This window comes from Cyrtonyx montezumae, unplaced genomic scaffold, assembly GCF_038088225.1.
Source record: "Cyrtonyx montezumae isolate F1298 unplaced genomic scaffold, pur_monq_1.0 scaffold_3, whole genome shotgun sequence".
NCBI classification, from domain to species: domain Eukaryota; kingdom Metazoa; phylum Chordata; class Aves; order Galliformes; family Odontophoridae; genus Cyrtonyx; species Cyrtonyx montezumae.
In genome coordinates, this window is record NW_027072034.1 from 92,129,105 (window position 1) to 92,153,565 (window position 24,461).

The following is a 24,461-nucleotide window of genomic DNA, read 5'->3' on the forward strand; positions in this document are numbered from 1 at the left end:
CCCACTGTCAGATCCAGAAGCTCCACAGCTGAAAAAAAGTCTTTGCTCTGTGATGCTTCCAGACTCATTTTGCAAACCAGAGAGGTTTGGACAAGTAACTGAACTCTGTGTATTTAATCCAAAACCCTCTTCTTTTTTTTCTTTTAAATCTCTTTCATATGTGTGATTTGTGCTGTGTCTTGTGTGCTGAGGTTACAAATGAGTACCAGGCAAAGACCGTGTAAACACCAAGAAGGGTAGACATCATCACTTGAATCTAGCTTTCCTCTCAGAAAGATTGTCAGGCAAGCCAAACTTGAACAGAGCCACACAGGCAGTGTAAGAGCATTTGTAAGACCTTTAAGAGAATCTGAACGCAACTGAATTCGTCCTCTTTCAGCAGAACTTCCTTATTTTCTTTTTACAATATCTTTGCTCTGGCAGAGAGCAGCAGTGATTTCTGGGGTTGCTGCCCAGCTATTTCCCCTACACCTGGAAGATGTGATCTTTACAGCAGAATTATCAGAATAGAAGGCAGGCTCATAGTGATCTATAAACCCATCTTCTCTTCTGCTGCCACAAAGGAAGGAATGGCTTGGACTGTAAAGACAATGAGGCATGCTCCTCCTGCTACCATTGGTGATACCAGGGCAGTTGTGTCATCCTGAGACACTATGTCTCCCATGCCAAACCTTGTTTTTCCAAGAATGCTTTGGAGAAAAACACTAAAGCCTGCTCAGCTAAGGGAGGAGTGGTGTAACAAGCAATAGGGCTCACACTGGAGATGTGCTTGTGAAATCTGACATAGCATATCAGAGTCGGTTCTCTAGGGTGTCCTATCAGACATCAAAAATCAGACCAGTAAAAACATAAGATTTGCAGAACAATCTTAAGGAAAAACATGACGAATTATCCACCAGAATATTGACAGCACTGCCCAGCAAACATGAGAGCTTCTCTGTTATGTTCCTATGTGGTCTTTTATAGAAAAGAAAGGGACATTTTAGCTCATTCTCTCATACATTTTATTTCTCTCTCTCTCTTTTTTTTTTTTTTAACCAAGAGTAGGAATGGTCTTTTGCCTATAAAGTTATTTGAAGAATATCTGGAAGATCAGAGTTTGGACAAGATGACAGTGTAACTATTTGTGTGCCTGGAAACTGCTATTCCAGGCACACAGGATGAGTTTATCCATCACCAGTGGTTTAAAATGCTTTTCAGAGTTGTCACATTTTCTGAGGATGGGCAGTGCTTATATTACATTCATCAATATTTCCACTAAAAGGATGTGTTGGTGTCATTACTTCATGAGCATGTGACATAGTATTTTTATATGGCTTTTGCAGGACAAGCTATAATGTTACAGATGTTTTTGCCATTTTATATTTCCCTGGAATCATACTGAAAATATGAAAAGTATTTTATATGAATATTTACTTTTATCCTGGCTAGATCAAGTGTATACACAATAGTATACACAAGTAAGTGCCTTGAGTATAATTTAATAAAAGATACTTTATAAAACTTACTTCACAAACGTCATGACTGTAGAATTAGCACTTTATTTCATATAGGATCATTCTGATTCTGTTCTTGGTAGAATCTGAAAAACTAGAAAAACATACTAGAATAAGTTATATTTTTTTCAGTGGAACTCTTTTACCATAATTAGCTGGATAAATAAACTTGCCTTTTAGTTTTTAATGTAATGAAATCTTTCTTTCCTCAGTCAGAACAGGATAATGGTCTGATTTTAAGGGTAGGACCACCTTTACTAAAACCACCATATACCTTCAGCAATTACAGCTAGATGCCTGCTGCCAGCACAGTTTGAAAGGCTCACAATGAAGGGAAATGAGGCTTACCTTTCATTTAGGATAAGTTCAGATTTTATCCCTTTCTATGAATATTCTACTCACAGTTTTGGGGCTTCTACTTCTGGAAATCTTGCTTTTTGTTGTCTAACTCTTTCAACAATTGGTAAGGCTTGATTTCCATCCTGATCTTTTCCATCCTGGAAAATAATGGATGTCTTAACATCTAAAAGATAGGCTTTAATGTCAACATTCTATTGCAGATTTAGCTCTAAATGTTTAGCTCTTGCCCTGTAGGTACAACTAACTTTGTATACTGCAAACACTGGCATCTCATCCCTACCAAAAAAACAGCAGTTTATGCTGACACATATAAGAGGCCAGCTATTAAGATCCTGCTTAAAACTGCAGATATATTAGAGGTAGTCAAGAAATGTCACAGGCACAAAATTGGGACATGAAGACATTTAGCATCTCTCTGAAATAGAAACTAATGTACCTCAGCAAAAACTCTGTCAAGACACTGAAATTAGCTTTTTTGTCAAGTAAAAATTAAAGAAAGGGTGTGTATCTAGCTCTCTGCAAGTATGGCATGTGAGGCAGCATGAATACAAGATGTTAGAAGCACTCTTTAAGTGCCATGTGCTTCTGCATTGAAGGCGAGCATGGTGATGCTGTGTCAGAATCCCCTTATGGCTCTGTCAGTAGATGAACTAATTAAATACTATGCTAGAATGATATGAGAAGGAGCAGAGCAGAGAAATCTCATTCCCAGAGAACACTTCTGCATTCAAAGAGTTCTGCTCTACCATGCATCTGGGTGGGCATACTCCCTGCAAACAGGTCCCAACAACAGGTCTCTGCAAAAAAAGGCTGATTTACGTTTTGGATGTTGGATCAGAAGTCTACAGCTTACTTCTTTCATAGTCTCACCACGGAGAGAATCCAACAGGAGGACATCTTATTCTCTTGCAAGTAATTATGATTATGGTAATTATGGTATTGGCTCACTGATAGATTGCAGAATATATTGAGAGGACTTCTGTGAGTTAACGAACTGCCTCAAGAAACTCTGAAGTAAAAGCTGAAATCTTGCCCGTAAAGTGCACAGACGCTTGTACAAAACATCCAACCACAGGCACTCGGGCACGCTCAAGTATAAAAGCTGAGTGCTGACATTGGCTCATATTTTAGCAATCCCTTTAAAAGATGTTATTATCTACCATGTTTCTACAGCAAAGCACAGGTGTGCGCATTGATTTACAGAAGAATACAGACATGACCACTACCCCCAGGGGTTTGTTATCTAGGTTAGAAGTGATGAAAAATAACACATGAAAAGATGATTTCATGCAAATGGCAGTATAAATTTATTTTTGAATAAATGTTGAAGGGAATTTATAAGTCAGACCACTGAAATGATTGAAATGAGTTAATTAAAATATAACCCAGTATGGAGTCCACAAAGTAATTACTTCTTAATACTCATGGGCATGGCAGTGGGGATGACAGAGTATTTGTGAAATTGCATCCATGGCATAGTCAAATACAATCACAGAATCACAGAATGATATAGATAGGAAGGATCCTGTACAGACAGTCAAGGAGAACTTCCCTTCTGAACAGTGTCAGTTCTAAAGACTTGAGTCCATAAAATTCACACATGAAAATCCATGATTTTGGACTGTCTTCCATTTCCCTGACTAGTTCAGAGTGGAGGTTTTTTTGTTTGTTTGTTTGCTTCTGTTATTTATTAATTATTTATTTATGATTATTATAGTGGCAAACATTATTTCTTAAAATTGAAGTGTGCAACATTTTCCTTGCAGTGCATCACACAGGTCTCACAGAAACTGGTAGCAGGTGATACTATAATGAAAAGGCACTCTCAAGAGCAAACCTAAAAAGAAGTATGCCCTAAAAAATGCTATAGCCTCCTTTTCTTCTTTCTTAATTGGTATTTTTATTTCTTCCAGTGAGACATCCTTCCAAAAAAGGGATAATACACAGGTAAATTCTACACATTAAGAATGGCTATCATGAGCAGACTGATGCAATTCAACTGTTATTAAAACATCTGGGTCTGCATAGCCCTATCTCATTTGAAGACATTAGCATACTTTCGGACCTAGTTTAATTCCCATGACTTCAGGATTCCATGCTTTCTGACAATGGGTGCAAAGAACTTTAAATAAACCAGTGCACTACAAGATGCCTCCAGCTGAGCTTTCATATGTTAGGATATATCAATCCACTAGTCATCACTGAAAAGTAAAAACACCAAACATTCAGCAGGGAATCATTAAGTTCTACAATGAAACTTCAGTACTTCCAGAACAGAACACAGGCAGGAGACTATCCCTCTGCTGCAGCTATTGCTTCCCACATAGTACTTTGACAGTATTAGCAGTAGCATTGTGAAAACACAGTCGGCTGTGACACTGCACAGGCTTTTCTCAATGGTACAGTGTATCTGGGAGCTACCTCCTCATAGTTCATGCACTGTGTATTTCTCAAGCTACGGTCTTGTGCATTCTTTCAAAGAGTGTTTAGCACAATTTTTTGATAAAACCTTGATGAAAACAAGTAGTGGTACTCTTGGATTGAAACTTGATGTTCCTATTTTCTCTAAGAATGAGATAAAGATTGTTAGAGCTGAGCTAGTAAGAGATGTTTGGTTCAGCTAATAAACAGGGGAGAGCCTAAAATTCCCTATTTCTCTGGGCACTTTTAAACATCATCAGCTCAAAGATCAAAGCTAGCTTATTGAATACTCAGCAGCTGTCCCAGAAAATTCCAAGGAGCATTCTGCAAAAGATAGTCAAATGCACAACAGAATTATACTCACATCAGATTGGAAATGCTGACTATTGTTTATGGTTGCCAGAAGCTAATTGAATATGCTTAGGGGGCAAATTAATTAAAAAATATCCTGTGAATTGTTGGAAGCCATTGAACCTTTAGAAAATAGCTATTAAATCAGAAAAATATTTGAAAAAATTTGAAAAGCAGAGGCACTGCAAATCTTATAACATTATTCCAGAAGTATATAAATAGTGACAGCAGTGAGCTGTAAAAAAGCAAGTGTGAAGTAAATCTGGCTCATGTAGGAATGAAAATCTAACAAACTCCCATGAACAATAGGAAACAATCCAGTTGACAATGTGATTGTAAACAGATGACCAGAATTATGGCAGCTCCATGAAGACTTTGTAGGATTCTAAAGTTTAAAAATGCTGAATAAAAGAAGAATCTATAAAACAAATCATTATGTCATAGCACTGCACATTCTCAGCTTTGAAATCTGCAACATTTGTCTTTTATTCCACACAAATATAATCTTAAATAGATATCATGAGCAGTCTATGAAGAAGGTTCTAAAATCATTTTGGTCAAGCTAAACAGACATATCTGGATGAAACAATGCTAAATGCAATTTTAATTAAATTGTAATAGAAAATAGAAATGTTAGGTAGGAAATGGGAAACAAATATTGGAAAGAAATAATTACCAAATATGACTATCAAAGAACTTCATCAGACTAGATCAGAAAAACCTGCCAGAGTGGCAGTTATTCAGCCTGCATCAGGCTCCTAATTCAGGAGCAACTCTGAGTGCAGACACTATAACATAATTCTCATGACCATGGATGACTGTTTTTTTGACAACAGACTACAGAACCACCATTCAGTCAGTACTTTGTCACTGAGTGGAAGATGAAGAAAAAAGATGGTCCACCAAGGATAATATCAAGAAGGCCAAGAAGGTTTTGCACCAACTTTTTCTATTTGAGTCAAGCAGATGGTTATAGATCTAATGTAATCTACAGAAGAATATGTTAGCATTAGATGGAAGGAATTATCTACCCAGATTTGGAGCGTTCTTGTTAGCTGTTCCTCATCTCAGAACATTTGTCAACACCATTTTAAAACCATTAGTCCTGACAGTCATTAGAGCTGAAAATTTGCTGAGAATTCTCATTAAGAAAAGTTGAAAAGGAAAATATATCATCTTTGTCTAAAAGAAGTTAAAAAATGGAATCACAGGACCAATCAGCTTAACTTCAGTATATATGAAAAAGATGTGGGAAAAAAAATCATTTGTAAGCTTGTAACTGAAAACAAGGAATCTACAAGGATCTGTCAAAAATAAATAATGTTAATCTAATGTCTTTGTTGAGGAGCTGTGCTCATTGGATGTACAAATGAAGTTTGGATTGCAACGCTATTGAAGGAATTTTAAGTCAAAATTGAAAATGATTTCCAAAAAATGCCTGAAAATGAAGAAAACAATACAAAATATAAAGAGGAGGCAAAGTAGGAAGGCAAAGATTTGTATGTGAGAGTAAAAAGCCTCACAAATGCAAGAAACATCTGTTGTGATAGCATCTGCATATAAGAAGACTTCAAACTGATTAAGAGTCAAAAATATCCTGCTATTGTGAAAATACAAGTAAATTGGGATGTAGCATGTGAGACGCTACTTCTGCTCTAACCCTAAGTGGGCAAGACCTCAGCTGGGCACCCTGTCCTGTCTTCAGCATGGCAGCACAAGGCACCAGGTGGCTGGCAGAGCCCAGAGAGAACAGCAGAAGTGATTACCACTCTTGAAAGTACTCTACAGAGACTTATTGAACAAGTCTTGAAAGGATGTAGAAGTCTTTAAATACTTAAAGGTTGTTGCAAGAAGAAGAAAACAATCAGTTTCTTAGCATCTGTGCAGTAAGAAATGGTTTGTATTTCAGAATACAGTTTCAGGTTGATACTAGTAAAATGTGTAACAATGTGAGTCTTGAAGCACTGGAATAGACTGCCAAACTTTAAGAACAGGATAAATAAAAAATAACTGTGAAGGGCACCTGAATTACTAGCCTACAGGAAGGCTGAGGGATGGACTAGAGATTTCTCTGAGTCTCCTGCAAGCTGTGCTTTTCTATGGCATTTCTTCTACTTGCACAATGTGATCTCAATATTTCCTACTTCTTACATGCAGCACTGGGTGTAGTAAGTTAAAAGCTTAAAGAAATCACACCAATCTGTACTTGTAGATTGTTAACCAAGAAGACTCAAATTACTTAACTGAAAATAAAGATGAAGAAAGGGTCTGTTTCAGATGGTGAGAAAACTCTCACTGACTTGTATTACTGCATATCAAACTCAGAGAGAATAGTCTGTACTGTTTTGCTGAAGTGTGTGTTGAAGTAATAAAAGTGTGTGTTGAAGAATTAAAAACAGAATTATGAAGGAACTAAGCTCATCTATAGATGTTTTCATCCAGCCCAATTTGGTGGGGCTATTGACCGAATTTTGGTTTACTCATCCAGAAGTATCTATTGTCTTTTGCCAATAAAAAATGACTTAACATGTCCTCAGCTTTCACTTGCTAAATAAGACTTGTCAAAACAACAGGTTTGTCAAGAAGTCTAACCTGCCATGGTTCATTTCTTCTTACCATTAATCTTCATTACATTGTTGTAATAGAATCCAAGATTCGTTGGTGTTTAGAGATTGTCTAATTTTGTTTTGTTTAATTGCATTGTGTTTTTTTTTCTATCAATGTTAATACAAGATTAAGCAAATTTATGTCTGAACAGTGTATATTCCATAGTTTAATCTTTTGATTTAAATTTGAGTTCTACTAGCTGACATTAAATAGCACTTTTATTCATCTAGCTGCTGAGAGAAGACAATTCTGAATGATGTGTGGGATAATAATAGTCTCAACTAGTTACTCTGAAAAATAGATGCCTTGCTAGTAACTATGAAACAGTTAAATCTGTAACCCTGCATGTACAGTCAATGGTCAAAATTTAGTGTACAAGTTTCTCAGCTGATTGTGGTTACACGCTGAATATATGCACATTAGAACACTGTGAACTACAGCTACATAGAACTTGCCGTAATTTCCACATCAGGCCATACTAAGTGTAGTGTTCTGTTAGCAGCCTACAAGTTAGTCAGAGATGACATCTAAATTAGGACTAAAATTAGGCTGCTCCAAAACTCAAACAACAGATAAATAGGCTCCTCTCATTCTATCTTCCAGAAATTGCTCATTGTAGGAAGCAATGATCCATTATCTGTTTGAGCAGAAACAGTCTACATTAATTGCTAATAGAGCACTTTTTAATTACAACCCACAGTAAGATTGCTTAAAGCAACAGATCACAGACAAGACTTCTCTCATGACAGAGCAGACTGCAAGAAATGCCTTTCAGCATCATTACCAAAGAGAATAGTTATCATTTCAGTCAGTATTGATTGGCTATCTTCTAGGAGTTACAAGATTTCAGTTTACTCTTCTTCATTTTAGGAATTAAAAAAAATTATCTTCTTTGACAAAAAAGCAGACATTTCTAATAGAGAAATGTAGGAATCCATTTTCAATCCATGTTCAAAATAAAAGCCAAAATGGTGTATTTTCCACTAATATAAGATCTTAACGGAATTATTCTCATCTGCATTAAAAAAAACCAAAACAATACAAAAACAAACAAACAAACGAACAAAAACACTGAAAAGATAAACAAGCAAGTTTTCTTCTGGGACATAGTTACTAAGAACATACTGTGCCAGATAACTAGGTGATCAGGTTATTTTTCAGAAAAACAAACAAACAAACAAACAAACAAAAATGAATAAAACCCCAGAGCTTCTGCTGTTAATTTCTCTTTTTCATTAGAATTTTTTGAAATAATTAACTGTTGCATAAAATCTCAGAAAGTTTCACAAAGTAAGATTATTGTTCTCCATTAAAATATCACAGCAATCATTGCTTAAATTTTTTTAGCTGCCTAACAAGGACTTGCTTAGAACTGACTCCAAATGATGACATGCTAATGAAAAGCTTTGTGTACAGCAGACAACAGTTCCCCTCCCTCCTCCACTGGCATTTTCTGGCTGTCCTCATCCTAGGGCTTTAAAGAAATGCTGAGGTAATGCTTACACTGAAGTTCAAGGGAAGCTTTGGAACACTTTTTAGTTAAAAAACTACAGAGCACAAAATCTAAATCTTGGCAGGGCAACTTGACTTGGGAAAAGAGTTTGATTTTCAAGCTACCTCTTATTTCTGAGCCCTTCTTATTTTAGAGTTGCATTGAAACTGAAGAATATGCTCTTGAGAGAGTCAGTGTGGTTTTCATTCACTTTTACCCCCTGACTCGAGATAATTCCATTACTGTTGCAGCTCTCAAGTGGGTGAAAGAAATATATTTTTCTCTGTTCCTGAGTTTAATCAGGGTACAATAAAACAGGGGGTGAGGGGGGCGGAGAGAGAAAGGAAAACAAATACAGAATATTCCTTAGTTTTACGAAACTGATTACCAGAAGTGCCGTGTGAAAACTCACGAACAGGTCACAGACACAGTGCCTTTACAAAATAGCATCTTCTACTCTGATTACATGTGGAATGCATTGAATTTAAAAATAAAACATCAGAAAACTCTCTCAAGCTAATCTCCTGGTAAATCAACTTATAAGCAGCTCATCTCTGTGGTGTTCCTTGACAGAAATATGTTTCTACTTGTTTACAAGCTTTTCTACATGTGTTTCAGAGGTGTTTGAACTCAAAGATTTTCATGACTTTGAGATTTTACTTTCATCCTGAAGAGAAAAGAAAACCTATCTATAAATGTAATTCCTGTTCAATTTAAGAATAAATAATCTGGATCAAGAATATATTAAAGGAGAAAATAAAGAAAGAAACCCTGCAAGTTGACAGGATACACTTTAAAATATGTGTCCCAGGTTTGACTTTAGCTGATGAGTGAGAGATGAGTGAATATTGATATGAGTTTTTAGAGAACATACGAGGAAATTAAACAGATTTTCCCAAACTTTTTTGGATTGCTATCAACCCTCAGAATTTCTTGTGGACCACCAGGCATCGTTATCATCAAACTTTTAATTGAAAACACTATTAAAAACAGTATTTAATATGGCTCTGTGGATTAACTGCAAACCCTTTACCGTGGCCTCCTGGACCACCAGTGTTCTGCAGACCATGGTTTGGTTTGGGAACCACTGAACCAGACTACACACATAGAACAACACCCCAACTAAACACTTGTGTGTCTGAAAGCAGTCAGGCCTTCTATTGGGTGATGTACTCAAATACTGTACAACTCAGTACTGAAGAACACAAGACTCTTTTGTTTTACTCTTACCTTGAGTTTCTTTTTTATTGATTTGGAGAAACAAGTAAATTGTGACAAAATCCAGTTAACAGTTGCTTCTTGTAGGATCTCTCTTGTATCCTGAAGCAGTGTAGCTTTTCAGGAAGCTATCTGAAAAAAGGACACAAAACATTAAAGATAATCCTATGTTGTGCACAGATAATTCCAGAAGACATATGATATATGTGAATCTCAAAATAAAGAAGTAAAAATAGTTTCTAAGGTTGTTTTTTTTATCTTCTTTAAAATTTATTCCTTTTTTTAAATTATTTTTTTTATTTTTTTTCTCCAATCCCTTAACCATGTTAAAGCTCTGTGTGTGGTCACTGAAGCATTTTAACAACTTTCTGCAAATTCTTTACAGTTATTTTTTTGGCAGTGGTGTTACAAGATTGTCTGTTTATCACCAGATAAACACACAGAGGAAAATAATGATAGCACAGAAAGGGGAATTTGTAGAGAAATGATATACATAAGGACACAGAACAGTGATCCAGCCCTACATTAGGTCAGTGACTTAGCACAGGCTTGTGTGAGATCAGGAAAGGGTTGTGGCACCCCTTTTGATTGCTCTGGCTTTGTATCTCCTTGTTTATATGCATCCCAAAGGCAACTCACCCAACTGGTGTTTAGTCAAGAAATGACATTTATTTTCCCCTTATCACATTCTCGGGGAATGAGGAATCTTGGAAATTAATGGCAGCATTAAAAAACAAACAAACAAACAAACAAGCAAACAAAAAAAAACCCTTTGCATAAAAGCAAAGCTGTGCCTCCAAAGCAGCAACTCATTTGTTGCAGGGAGAAAATAATTCTGCTCTGGTACTTCCACTGCCCTGTATGCTCACTTACAAAGGTAAAGCATAGTTCTGACTCAGTGTGGGATTGGAAAACCTCACACTAAAAATTATATGCAAGAGAAGTCAGCAAAGGATAAAGGTCATTTTTACTTCACCTTGAAAGGAAACAAAACCTAGGGAGCTCTTGACCCTACAGGCAACTCTTGTATTTGACAATCAGCATCACAAATAGGTATTACTGAAGAGTTTATAAAAGTGCATTAATAAACTTCCTTATTTGTATCTTAATCATCCCACACACCTGGAAAGATCTGGTATTTCTTAAGCTGCCTGAACATATTTCCAGGCAGTACCAACTGTTAGAACTGTTTTCCAGTGAGCACTGCAACGGGTGACTCACCTATTATTTATCTGAAATACATGCAGTTCAGCTTGCAAACCTGATGAAATGGTGTGAAAACAAACTATACCGCCTCACCTCACCACTGAACAGATTAATTGCCAAACTCCCCTATGATGCAAGGGATAGATGGGACTGTCTTATAGCTGGGGCAATGAGACCCACCTGAGCCGAGCATTTAAAATACATACATAATTCTGCCAAAATGAGATGCATATGCTAGTAATGTCCATCTCACATTTTTACCTGACACCGTTGCTGTACATAATGTGTGAACTTTCTTTAGTAAGTGGTGTCTTTCTGCAAACCATCAGCTTTTGGCTTCTCTCCACAGGAAGCAGGGAAGCTGCCTTCACCTATGCCATTACTGCTGCCGGGGTTGCACACGCTGTCACGGCCGCCTGCAGCCAGGGCAACCTCAGCAATTGTGGCTGTGACCGAGAGAAACAGGGCTACTACAACCAGGAGGAGGGCTGGAAATGGGGAGGCTGCTCTGCGGATATCAGATACGGCATTGAGTTCTCCCGGAGGTTTGTTGATGCCCGAGAAATCAAAAAGAATGCACGAAGGCTGATGAACTTGCACAACAATGAGGCTGGAAGAAAGGTATTCGAGAAAGCAGGAGGGATGGATGGGGAAGTGTGTGCACTGGAGGAAGGGGGGAGGCTGACTTGGTCTCAGGAGGCATACCCCGAGAGTTTGCCCCTCACACTTGCACCACATTATCTGATGGTGCTTAATGCTTATCATTTGTTGCTGTTTCTTTTTATTTGGAGCTGGCCAAAGTATTACATAGCTACTCCTCTCAATGTTTCAGCTTCCGGAGCCATATTTACAGTCCTCTCAATAAAAGAGAACTTTGCTGGAGCTGTCTGAGATAAAGCTCAGTCTTTGCTTTTCATCTCCTTTGCAAAAGTCTAGCAAGAGATGATGGGATAGGACTGAATTTCTGCATTGCTGAGCTCCCACAGCACTTGCAGCTATTTATTCCATCCAAAAACAAAACACTTCTTTGACCACAGCGCTAATGAAATACACGTTTTGTAGCAAATGCACAATTGTCTGTTCCTCACTGGCAGGCTACAGACGGCTGCACAAGCATGATTTTGGAAGAAGAAACAGCTTCATGTCTACAACCACGATTGAGTTGCTTACAATTGGAAAAATAAACATCATGTAGCTGATTCATGTCCATTGAATAAAAATCCTCAAAACTCCTAACACTTTCAGTGTAAAAAATAAATTGTATCATTATATTACACTCACCATCCTCAGGGGAGATTTTACTATACCTTTCAAAATGTTTTCATCCAGGTTAAAATTCTGTTTCTACCCTCCAATGTTGTGCTGTAGGTGAAACCAGTATACCGCTTTTCCCCACCTTGCCCCCAAAGTTATGCAGAGATTTTCTTCTCCAGAACAATGTGAACTTTTATTCTATATCAAATACTAGCAAAGCTGCCTGAATCAGTGGTGCCAAGAGCAGTGCAATTACCTTGCTGCATGTATTTTGGAATGTTTTGTAACTCTCATTCCTTGCAAGGCTACTTACAGGGGATAGCAGCCATCTGTGCACTGAAACAGAAGGTGTTAGGTGGACAGTTACTTACTGGGATGAAATTGCTGCATGCACTCCAAGTGATGAAAGAGACCAGTCACATGGTATAATTGAAAGTGTAGAGATAGGATTGATACTCAATTGATGTTTGATACTGATGTCTCCAGATGGGAAGGAGATAGCTGGTTCTGAAAGCATCCTTAAGAGTAGCACAATCTTTTCCCCAAAACTTGCTCTGTCAAGAGGAGTAAGAGCACCTCATACTGCTGTACTGTGGCACAAAACACAGGTTCCATGCTTGAACATTTCTCTTAGCTTAAGTGTTTCATCTTGGTGTCACACATAGCATTTGAATGCCAAAGAAGATGAAAGCCACATGTTAAACTTGCAATGGAGTATTTGTTACTGCTTTATGCATTATAAATTCTACTTAAACTGCCAACCCACTGTGTAGGTTCAGTTCCATCCCTACAGAAATGCCAATTCATGTCCTGTTTTGAAAATATTACACCCTATATGTAAAAAAGGGACAGCGATGGAGAACAGTGATGTTCCTTGCACAGGGACAGAAGGCAACTCACCATCTGAGCTAGGCACTGGTCTCAGGTCCCCCAGTTCTACATACAGTCCAGCAACCACTAGACCACTATGGATTCTTATTAAGCAAATTACATTTTTACTGTTCATCAGGATTTCATAAGCAGGGGACATAAGCAAACCAAAGATGTGTGTACTTTTACAAATATTTATGGCAGAAGCATGTGTGCAAATGCATTTACTTTAACTCTTCTAAAACTTCCTTTTCTGTAAATATTCTTGCAAAACTAAATGATAACACTCACTTTCATGCTTTTGAGAATGGAAAATAGGGAATCCAGATGATATATATATATATATATATAGATCTATATATCTTCATATATATATATATGAAGATATATATATATATTCCCAAATGCGCAATAGTGTTTTAGAATTCACTCACATTGCAATTAGAGTTATTTTTTAGTAATTATTTGTAGCCATATATTGTCATTGTAATTATTAATGCATTACATTGCAAAGCTAAGGATTACTGAAAGAACTTGATGCATCTTTTTGTTTTTGTTTTTAATTCCAATCCACCAATTCCAATTCCTTCCTCAGGAAGGAATGCGTCCATATAAAATATGGATTGGGGTCCATTTTTAGAAATAATGTTGGTGTTATGACATACACTCACATTAAATGAAAATGCAAAGTTTTACAGTATATAATACACAGTGATTTTGGTTCATCTGAAATCATTTGCTTTTTCTATAAATTAGACACTCTGAATTTGAGGACTGACTGAAAATTATTTCTCCTCCACTGACTCAACAGTTGATAGTTTTGTAGATCCTGGGTAAACTTGGAAATGATTGTAAGCTGGAAACAAAATCTCAAACCAGGAACTTCTGCTTACATGTGGATCTCATTCTGATATGCTTCATGTGGTCCTTGTTCAAGCTCAAGTCAGAAATATTGCATTTAGGGCTGGACATTTGCTGAAGCACAACTCTAGATATCCGTCTTCCTCCTTTCCCCTTCCAAATTCTCCCAATAAAACTAGGAAAACTTGTACATCTCTGCTTGCTCTATCAGTATGGTTCTGCATCTTGTCTTAAAATTTGAAAACAGTTTGGAGTCAAACTTCTGATTATGAGAGGACTGAAGTAAGGATATTTTCCCCTTGTTCTGAGTATTAATAGAAGTTCAGAAGGAAATGACAGTAAACTCAGATTTTTATTTTTTATTTTTTACTTCTTATTTGCTTTAGCCATTTTCAAATAATCTTTTCAACTGCAGGATGGGAGTGTCAAGACTGTAGAGGAAACATGCTTTTGTAGCTCCCTACAAACATTCTATTAGCCATGAAAGTATTTCTTATTTATAATGCAATTTATCAAAAGATTCAAAAGAATCTTCAACAACTTGATTATATGAACATTAATCCATTTGGTAAAGTTTTGTATTTCACTGGACTTTTGCTATTTTAAAAAACATTTCCATTCGTAATGCTAAGTCTCACAGTTGTACTGAGTAAGTTCATACTTAACTGTTTTTTTGAATTGCTTAAGACTGACAATATTTAGACAATAAGTCTACTCTCTTCATTTTAGTCTTTTATTTTTTTAATCCTTAAATTTCCTAATATGGAAATCTCAGAAAGAAAGAATGCAAAGAAATCTCAATCCCATGTACAGTTATTCCCATCTTGCTCTGAAGGCAGTGGGATGCCCTTGATCACCCCATTAGAGGTACCAGATGCCTAGAAATCACTTCTAGAATCATCATGGAGGAGACTGGTCAGCAGGTTTACCCTCAGAGCAATTATCTGGATGCTCCATTATGTCCCTACGTGGAATTATTCGTGGATGCACCTTTGCACCTTTCCTATCTCCCAGTGCATGTCCCAGAGTTGTTGAACATGCCTAGGGGTCAGAGGTATTTGTAGCACTAGCACGGTAGATAATGTTCTCTGGCAGGGATGTTCTCAATAGCTATCCTGTTGGCATTTTGATGTTAAAAATAGAGTACTGAGAAATATTTCTTTGAGGAAAAAGCAGCATACTTCATAAATAACTATGCAAACACTGCAAGCAGATGAGAGGAAAATAGTTCTGGGGGCTCTTTAACATGATTCTAGGACTGAGATGCTCAACTCATTACCAAAAATGTACTGCTTTGAAAAGACAGACATTCAGACTTTTCAGAGAATTTCAGGAGATTGGAAAGAATGAATCTCCTAATTGCTCCAAAAATTGAATCCCTTAATTTCTCTGCAATGCATTTGTAAGAATTGTTTAGCTAATATCAAGCCTGTGATGTTTCATTTGTAATGAGCAGCATCAGTGACAAAATCATAAACTTATCATTGGTGCAATTTGGAAGAAATAAAAGCTTAGTGATTCCTGGTGACATGACAGGCTACCAATGGGAGATTTATGCTTTGTGGCAAAATAGTGACATGCAATATAAAAGAACAAAGCAGCTAACTCCACCATCATGTTTTAAATGGCTGCTGTGATTTGGAATGGAAAATACAAGTGTGTTAAATGAAAACAATCCTCCAAAGGAAGACTAGTGTATGCCTAATGCAAACATTGCTGCAAAAAGGAGAAAGAATGTTTTGTTGTAAATCTGAATATTACAGAGAGATCTGTGGGCAAAACTTTGATAGAGTAATGAAAAATTAAATAGCAACAAAACCAAATAATCTGAGATGCTGTTTTATGAGACAGCTTTCTACCATGTATTTTTAGAAAAAGTATCTTTATCTGGAACAAATGCACATAGAAAGAGCAAAATCTGGGAACACATGCTGTTAGTCTTAACTTTTTGTTGAAAGCTTCAAAACAATGACTGGCACTCGTGAGAATTACCAAATATATATATATATATATATATTTGTTTGCTTGTTTGTTTTTAAGGGGGAAGAGGAGCTAAAAGCTGACAAATTTGTAGCAGATCACAACTTTTACCAAAAATAAGACTAGAAATATTTCTAAATTTCATCCATCAGTTAGGCTTTTTCAACAGATAACATCTGTGGTTATGTGGAAAAAAAGCTGCCCTTTTTCTCTGTCTTCCAGAGACACACCCATAATGCCAAATGCTAGAAACTCAGACTGGTACCATCCCAATATTTATGCCTTTGTAATGTCAGTGGATTTTTCATGTTGTTTTTTTTGAATGCCTGGAAGATGACAACATCTTACTTTGCACTTGAAGCTGTAAGAGCGGGGACGAAAATAAAAATAAAATCAGACTGTCTTTACAAGAGATTATTCAATTATGTGGGACAACATTTCCTTGTAAGCCATGACCAGTTGTAACAGTTCCCAGCACTACAGAACTATGGTACTGGTAAGAGTTTTCTGCTGACAAGCTTTGGTGGTGGAACAGCTAATGAAGTGATTTGCTGGTCACCATTAAATATAATATGCACGCACACATATAGATACCTACAGTGTGTGCACGTGCATATAATTGTATATATCTGCATGTACATTTGTATGCGGTTTGTTCATAAAATATGTAAGAAATGGTTAGCTCAGTTCACCTCACATGAAATATTAAAATGAATAAGTTAACTTCTGTTAGATGCTTTGTACGCGTTAACACATTGCAAATTTCCCTCACAGTCACTGTGCAGGATGTAAATATTAGAAACAATCCCCAAACTCTGGATGACATACATGTTACAAAGTTGCAGTGGATACTGAATCCCACTTTCAAAAGTGAAAAACCGCTAATTTTCTTCTCCTATAAGCCAAAAACATTCTTTAGAATGTGATTTTATTTCCTAAGTCTTTTCAGTAATTTAAGTATGTGACATTCTGGATTTTACAGCCCAGAGCCCATTATTTGCTGAAACTTTCTAACTCTAAAAGAGAAACATTATTTCACTACACTTCCATTGTGAGAATATTCACAAAAGAAAGGCTTTTGATAGTTGTGCTCGATGACATACTTTCCACTTTCCCACTTCAGTTGATTTTCAGGGAGATATAAATCCGACTTCAAAAAGTTTGGTGTTACAGCTTGGGTGGGTTAGATGGATAACTAATGCTTATCCATATGTCCTGAGTATGCAAGCTTTGGCTCAAAATCTCATGAGGATAGTTCTCCTGCTTCCAGTTGGGCTGGATTTACTAGCCTATTTTTTTCTTCCAGAAACACACCCTTAATGTCGACTGCCAGAAGCTACATCTGGTACTATCCTACATTTTGAACGTATTGCTTTAAAATTAGAGGAGGGAAATAGCCAAATATTTTAGCAGTTCTTAAATGGTTTTATTCTAGAAATGGGCATGCCCATGCATACCATGCAATATATACAAGATGCACATATCGTTTATCTAGTAAAGTACTACTGCACACCCCTCAAACCTGACATCTCTTCACCTGGCATGTCAGAACAACCAATGAAGTATTTTCTTCTCTTTAAGATGTTGTTTAAAAATTTCCTTGTAAGCTTTATAGATATTTCCATGGAAAAAATAGGAAAATAATGCAATCACATTTGGTTTGAGGATGATTTAAGGGATGCTTCTTGAGATTTCTGCTTTTTTCAATATTGCCCTGTGGAAACACATTTCAAACAATTCGATCAATTACAGCAGATTTCTGTTCAGAATTAGCTATTCTCTCCTCATCTAGAAGGTAAGGATGAGGCTCAGATGGGCAAGTTTCTATGGCTCATCATTGTGGTAGGGGCTTTCATCTCAGATGAAAGGCAACAGTTCTCAGAATTCCAGGCTTGTATTCCTGCTGGCCAGGGTGAGAACTTGGTAAGGAAAGCAACAACCTTTTCCAATTTGCAATATATTCAGTGAGAATACTGTGAGATTGGTTTCCTTACCTAAGGGGCAGGTAAAGGGCAGAAGGAAGTCAAGTCATGCCTTTCAAAAATCACAAGGTCTTCAGCCCTGATGAGCTCTGTCCAGTGCCAAGCAAAAGCCATCTTGTGTTGTGGCTTGATACTGATGTATTACTAAGCTCCTTGCTCCCATCAAACTAAACTGTAGGAAGAAAAGGGATGCAAAAAGAGAGGATGCAAAAAGAGAGGAGTAAACACAATAAGTCAGTTCATCACCTTAAGCACAAATTAAAATACGCAGCTGAAGCACCATTAGTCCTCTTACTGACTCAACTCTTGATGGCTTTACTATGCCCTCTCTTCACCAGAGCTGGGAACAACTTCATGAAATATGACATAAGATGTTCAATTTTAGGCTCTCTCAACTGCAATTTTCAGAATATTTGTATTAGAGAAGTAGCGTTACATTCTACTTATATTAGGACATTTAACTTTCCAATTAGAAACGAAACAAAACAAAAAGTGAACAAATATAAAACACATACAGAACATTCCAGAACCCAACTTTGTTTCCCAGGTGGGTCCGTGAGGTCAGGATTTTGACAGCAGTACTGGACTTCGGGATGTACTGAGGCTAAAGTCTTTGATGCCCACCCGTCATTGGCAAGCTATAAGTTCTTGTGGCTGCAGCTGCTTAAGAATACAAAGGGATGGTGGCATCTTATGACCAAAAGTACTGATATTACCCAAAACAAAAGTTGATTGCTTGCATATTTGATGGGGAAAACTCTTAAAGTCTTCTATTTCTTTTTGAAACTGCAGTCAAAAAGTAATATGGATTTTGTTACATTCAACATCTGGTCCAAAAATGTGCATTTCCACTAAGAAAAACACAAACCAGTAAAGGCAAGCCAAAACAAACACACACAAAATATTACTATTGTTTTTATATATTTTATCCAGATAGGATTTTTAATATGTACAGAAACTGTATCTGATGTTATGCAGTTTGGTCTAGATATGGAACTTGAAAAAATGAGTTTCTTTTCATGCGTATCATTTTGTTTTATTTCAGTCTTTGCTAGATTTTTCTACTTAACTGGCAGCGGAAAACCCTCAAATTGCATTTTCAATGTATGATTTATATAGGTATAAAAATACGTGGAATAAGAAAGTTTTAACATCATATTTCACAATTCATTTAGCAAAGTAGCGGCAGTAAGAAAATTTTACTTGGCAAGAGCCTACTGGGGTGGGAGTGGGCCTGCCTGTGGAAAATGGACGTAAAGAATGTTCCTACAATTAGACTGAGGCAGCACGGTCCAATGATGGGAATTTGCTTTGGGAAGTAGATCTTGCTGTAAACTATTTGAGATTAGATATGAGACGCTGACATATGACAAATGAAACCTCTGAATGAGTGGGTCATATGAGCTAATGATTTTCAATCTTTAATCAGGCACTTACCTTGGCATCATGTATCAGATTTGAGTAAATAAGTACCTTCAAGGCTCAGGGTCAGAGCTCTGATGGGAATTTTGCGGAGAAAAACTAGGCTGAAAGGACATACAGGAAGAAAACAGTGGCCACTCTTCCATCACAGCACAGTGAGGATCAAATGGTACCACCTTTATCAGGTCCAATGGCATTTTGAGGGTGAGAATCTGTTGAGATCCCAGCAATAAAGGTGCAGCTTTTTGTCTAAATGGCAAGGTGCAGAGTAGCAGCAGCAGAGCCTTCTCAAGGATTTCCTTATCGTACCCTGTGTGGCCTTATGGCCATACCAAAGGAAAAGCCCGAGTGTGCTCTCTTGCTAGCAAAGGGGAATGCTGAGCAGCATCTGTGTGGAAAAGGAAAAAAAGCTTCACTTCGAATCTGCTAAGTTTGGGCCATACATTCCCTGACCTCCAAGATTTTGGGCACAATTTTATACCCACAGCTGACTGTGGGCACATAAATTATAGCATTCAGGAATTTAACTACCTGATGATTGGGCCTCCACTCAGTGTTGTAACCCCAAGCATTCCACATTCATGAGAAAAGTCCCCCAAAAAATTAAAAAAAAAAAAAACCTGAAAGATTGGCTTCAGGATCATGAATTAATGCATTTTGAAACTTCTGGCTTTTTTTGAGCTTGCATGGCTTGCATTTTCTGGTCCTTTCACAATCATAAAAATCAAGAGTATTTGAAAAAATATTACAGTGGAATCTGATTTCTGTACAACAAAGTGACTCATGGAACAGGACCTTCAGAAAGACAAAAAAATCAAAAATTAGAATAAAGTTGCTGCAGGTTGCACTACGGGGTGTCTTGGGTAGCGCTGTATATAAAGGCAGTGTCTAAACAAAATACACACAGGTGCATAGACATGCACATACGCATAAATACACATATACATAGATAGCACCCAAGACACCAGAATTGGGAATATCTTTGCTTTTAAGAAACAATGACATTCCCTGTTGTAAGAGGAAAGCATGCAAATGAGAGAGACTGAGGTGCCTCAAAGCAGTGTCCAGAGTGGCAATCCCATAGAATCAGGAGCCTCACAAGCTCTGCCTCCTTCAGGCTTCTAGGCAAGTTACTGGTTTTGCCTTTCCAAACTAAAAAACAGACATCACACACACACACACACAAAGCTTGGTAAAATGCATACAAAAAAAACCCAAGCCTGCCCTTCACCAAAAACTGCTACTTAGGGAGAAGAGGAACACAAATCAAATGTGGTGGATATGAGCCACTGCTGCTGCTTTCTTGGGCGTTTTTACATCCTGCAGTGCTCCATGATGATGATGCAAAGAAAGTTACTTCCATCTACCTTCTGTTACAAATTTTTCTGCAGATGTTGGAAGAGAGAGTTATAGAATCAGGCAGGTTTAGAATAATGCATTTCAGCAATATCAGTGAAACCTGAATGCGATAATTATGATAAAAAATGTAAACATAATGAGCATTTAAATATCAGATTTGTGGAACAGGATTGCAATCTTTGAAGTGGGAGGAGACTTTGGACCACCACATCCTCCTATACTTGCACAAAGTAGAGTCAGAGGAGACCTGATGTACCCTAGAATATTTGATAAGGCACCCTTCTATTTGTTGCTACATAAATGATGCTGCCATGGCAGAAGGTGGCAGCCTCTTGGCTGGGAAGACAGGAAGGTGATACAGCTCATCAGAGAGCAACTAATGTCTATAGAGAGCAGATCACCATAGCCTTGCTGATTTTCCTTTTAGAGTATTGCAGTTGTAGGATCTACTTTCCTAAGCCCATAATCCTTGTTGGAAGTCAAATTTTTTGCCTCTTAGCACTGAAGAACTGACTGGACTTTGGCCTAGGAAACGCCATGGTTCCAGAAAGTCTAAGGTATTTTTGACTAGGATGCTCAGCTATCTTGTACTTCCTACTGTACATTGGCAATACAGAATTAAAACTAAATATTCTCTTTAATATTGAAACCTCAGAAATTTGGGAAAAATACAAAACATACAATTTAACTGAAGCTCAAACAACTCAGGAGGGTGCCCTTGATTTGCAGGGATAACCAGATCTGCACAGCTTTTATTTTAAGACCAGTTTCTTAAGCAGTAAGCATTTTTTGTTTCCCTTCTACTTCATTATGCCATTGTACTCAGATTTCGGCCCTTTTATCCTTTGCCCATTTCAGTCATGTTCTGGGATCTGCAATGAAACCACTATAGGAGATGGTCTGCAGCATCAGTAATGCTTCAAGACAAGCTTGGTAGCTCGTATTTCTTTGTTAGGATCCCAACGCAAAGGGAAAAGATCAGTTTGCTTTGTTTTTAGGCCATGATTTGCATAAGATAACGGTGGCTATGATCATGCTTAAGTGGTAGCATGAGGGCAGGAAAACAGAGACGTGCTTTCCTGAGGCCTGTCTCCCCTCCAGGCACACAAGAGGCAGGAGGGCATTTGGACTTCTTCTAGGGCACACCCGATCCTGGGTCAGCTTCCTCCAGGGGCTGGTGACAACACCTTCACTGAGCCCAGAATGCACATCCATAATGAGAGGGAGGTATTTGTAGACATTACACAGCAATAGCAATAATAAATACTCCTGCTTTTCTTTGTCTCACAGCTCAGTGCAGCCCTATGTTGAACTTCACATCCTCTAATGTTGCACAACCATTGCCCTGGGGCAAAAAATATTCTTATGGATGAACATTTTTGTGATATGAGGCTGGGTACTGCCAGAAGTGCTGCTTTTAAAGCTGATAGTATCCTCTGTGGGTTGAATAGTTAATATGTATGCTGCTATTGCCATTGCTGTTGTAGGCAAAATTTTTAATTTTGCAGTGAACATGAATGCCTATTCACCTGCAAAGTATATATTGTTCTGCAAATATTAAAACTGTTTAAAATTTTTATTTGAACATTACTTAAATCAATTAAGGTTAAATATTCAGAATCTTAAACCACTTTTAAAAAACATTTTCCTTTTCTTCTGCTTTCCAAATGAAGATGATTTGAAAAAAATTCTTACATCTCTGGAGTCTTATTTTGTGTCTAAAAACATTTTCTGAAATTTAAGTAAATAATCTCCAATATTTGGAAATGGAACACAAATATTATATAATAAAATGACAAAACACTGTATCTGATAAAGTGGCACATAAAACAAAATGGGCTATAAGCATTCTGCTATAAGTCAAGGAGATTCATAAATACGAATTGAAAAATTCAACTTGCATTAATGAATTTTAACATGAACTGAACATTGATTCTTAGGTGAGCTTGCGATATAATGTTCCCATGATAACAGTATTCAAATATCTGTGCATGTAGGTGCTTGAAGAGAGAATGAAACTGGAGTGCAAGTGTCATGGAGTTTCAGGTTCCTGTACAACCAAGACTTGCTGGACCACCCTTCCTAAATTCAGAGAGATTGGATATATTTTGAAAGAGAAATACAATGCTGCAGTGCAGGTGGAGGTGGTACGAGCCAGTAGACTAAGACAGCCAACTTTCCTGAAGATCAAGCAGATCAAGAGTTACCAGAAACCAATGGAAACAGATTTAGTGTACATTGAAAAGTCTCCGAACTACTGTGAGGAAGATGCTTCCACAGGAAGTGTTGGCACCCAGGGACGACTCTGTAACCGCACCTCTCCCAGTGCGGATGGGTGTGACATGATGTGCTGCGGAAGAGGTTACAACACACATCAGTACACCAAGGTGTGGCAGTGCAACTGCAAATTCCACTGGTGCTGTTTTGTGAAGTGCAACACTTGTAGTGAGCGGACAGAGGTGTTCACCTGCAAATAACAGCGTCGTGCACAAATGAACAGAGCAAATCGCCACCAGTGAAGACAGTGGAGGACAACAAATGACAACAGCATCATTTTGCACATCTAATCTTCTTTGGGAAAAAAATAAACCAATACATGAACCAATCCCTCCCCACCACTTACACCTCTACAGATGGGATGGTGCATTTTGGCTGGCTGACTGTTGTGACTGCTTTAGAAACAAGGACAACAGGATTAAGGTGATGTTGACAACTACATGAAACTTTCTCTCTCTCTTTTTTTTTCTTTTTCTTTTTTTTTTTTTTAAGCTACAATCTGGGTGTTGTATAGTTCTAGTAAGTGCTATACATATCAGAGAAGCTGATGACATTTCAGCTCCCATGAAACTTATAGGAAAAGACACTTTCTCAGATTTTATGACAGAAACACCAAGCCCTGTGCAAATAAAGACTTTTTTTAAGAAACGAAATTTTCACTGACTAGAACAAAGCAGTCTTGCTCCAAAACCCTAAATTTATAAGAAAGCCGGCAGAGAAAAACACAACTGGTGGGGAGATAAAACCTGTGCCGGAAATACTCCACTATCACCTTGAAAAAATAAAGTTCACAAAATTACATCAGCTGCCGGTGACACTGGAACTCTTTGAATGAACATTAAAAATAATTATTTATGTTTTTAATAGCATCAAAAAATTCTAAGCACTAACGGGTAGTTATGTCTTAATTCTGTACTAAATGTAAACTTATTGGAACTCTGAGTTTATGATTTTTGTATTTGGTTCTCCCTAAGTTCTTCAATGCTACTGATCTGTTGTCACTCCACTAGTAGAGAGTTCGAATTCTGTAGGCCTTAAGCAATGACCAGAACTGAGCAAAAGATCACATGAAACTGTGGTTACAAATGCTTGATGAACACTTTTTTGTTTGCCTCCTGACTATGAGAGACTCCTTTAGAATCAGGCTTCAGGCATGGAGCACCTATCTCCAGCTCCCTGTAGGGAGTGGGGGATAATGAATATATGCTTCAACAAACATCAAAGGTTTTGCTTTGCAGTCAAATGCACTGGCAGGATCTTCCAAGCATTACACTTCGCCTTTAATGGTTAAAATATAAGATTAGC

At 37.4% G+C, this 24,461-nt stretch overlaps 1 protein-coding gene across 1 annotated transcript in view; it reads left to right on the forward strand.

Annotated features, from left to right (window-relative positions):
- WNT7B (Wnt family member 7B) overlaps positions 1 to 23,638 on the forward strand; it is an 89,450-nt gene extending 65,812 nt beyond the window's left edge. The window contains exons 3-4 of the mRNA XM_065742363.1: positions 11,501 to 11,772; positions 22,877 to 23,638. Coding sequence (XP_065598435.1) covers positions 11,501 to 11,772; positions 22,877 to 23,356 — 752 coding nt within the window. The 3' untranslated portion in view covers positions 23,357 to 23,638. The remainder of the gene's footprint in view (positions 1 to 11,500; positions 11,773 to 22,876) is intronic.
- The last annotated feature ends 823 nt before the right edge of the window (positions 23,639 to 24,461 follow it).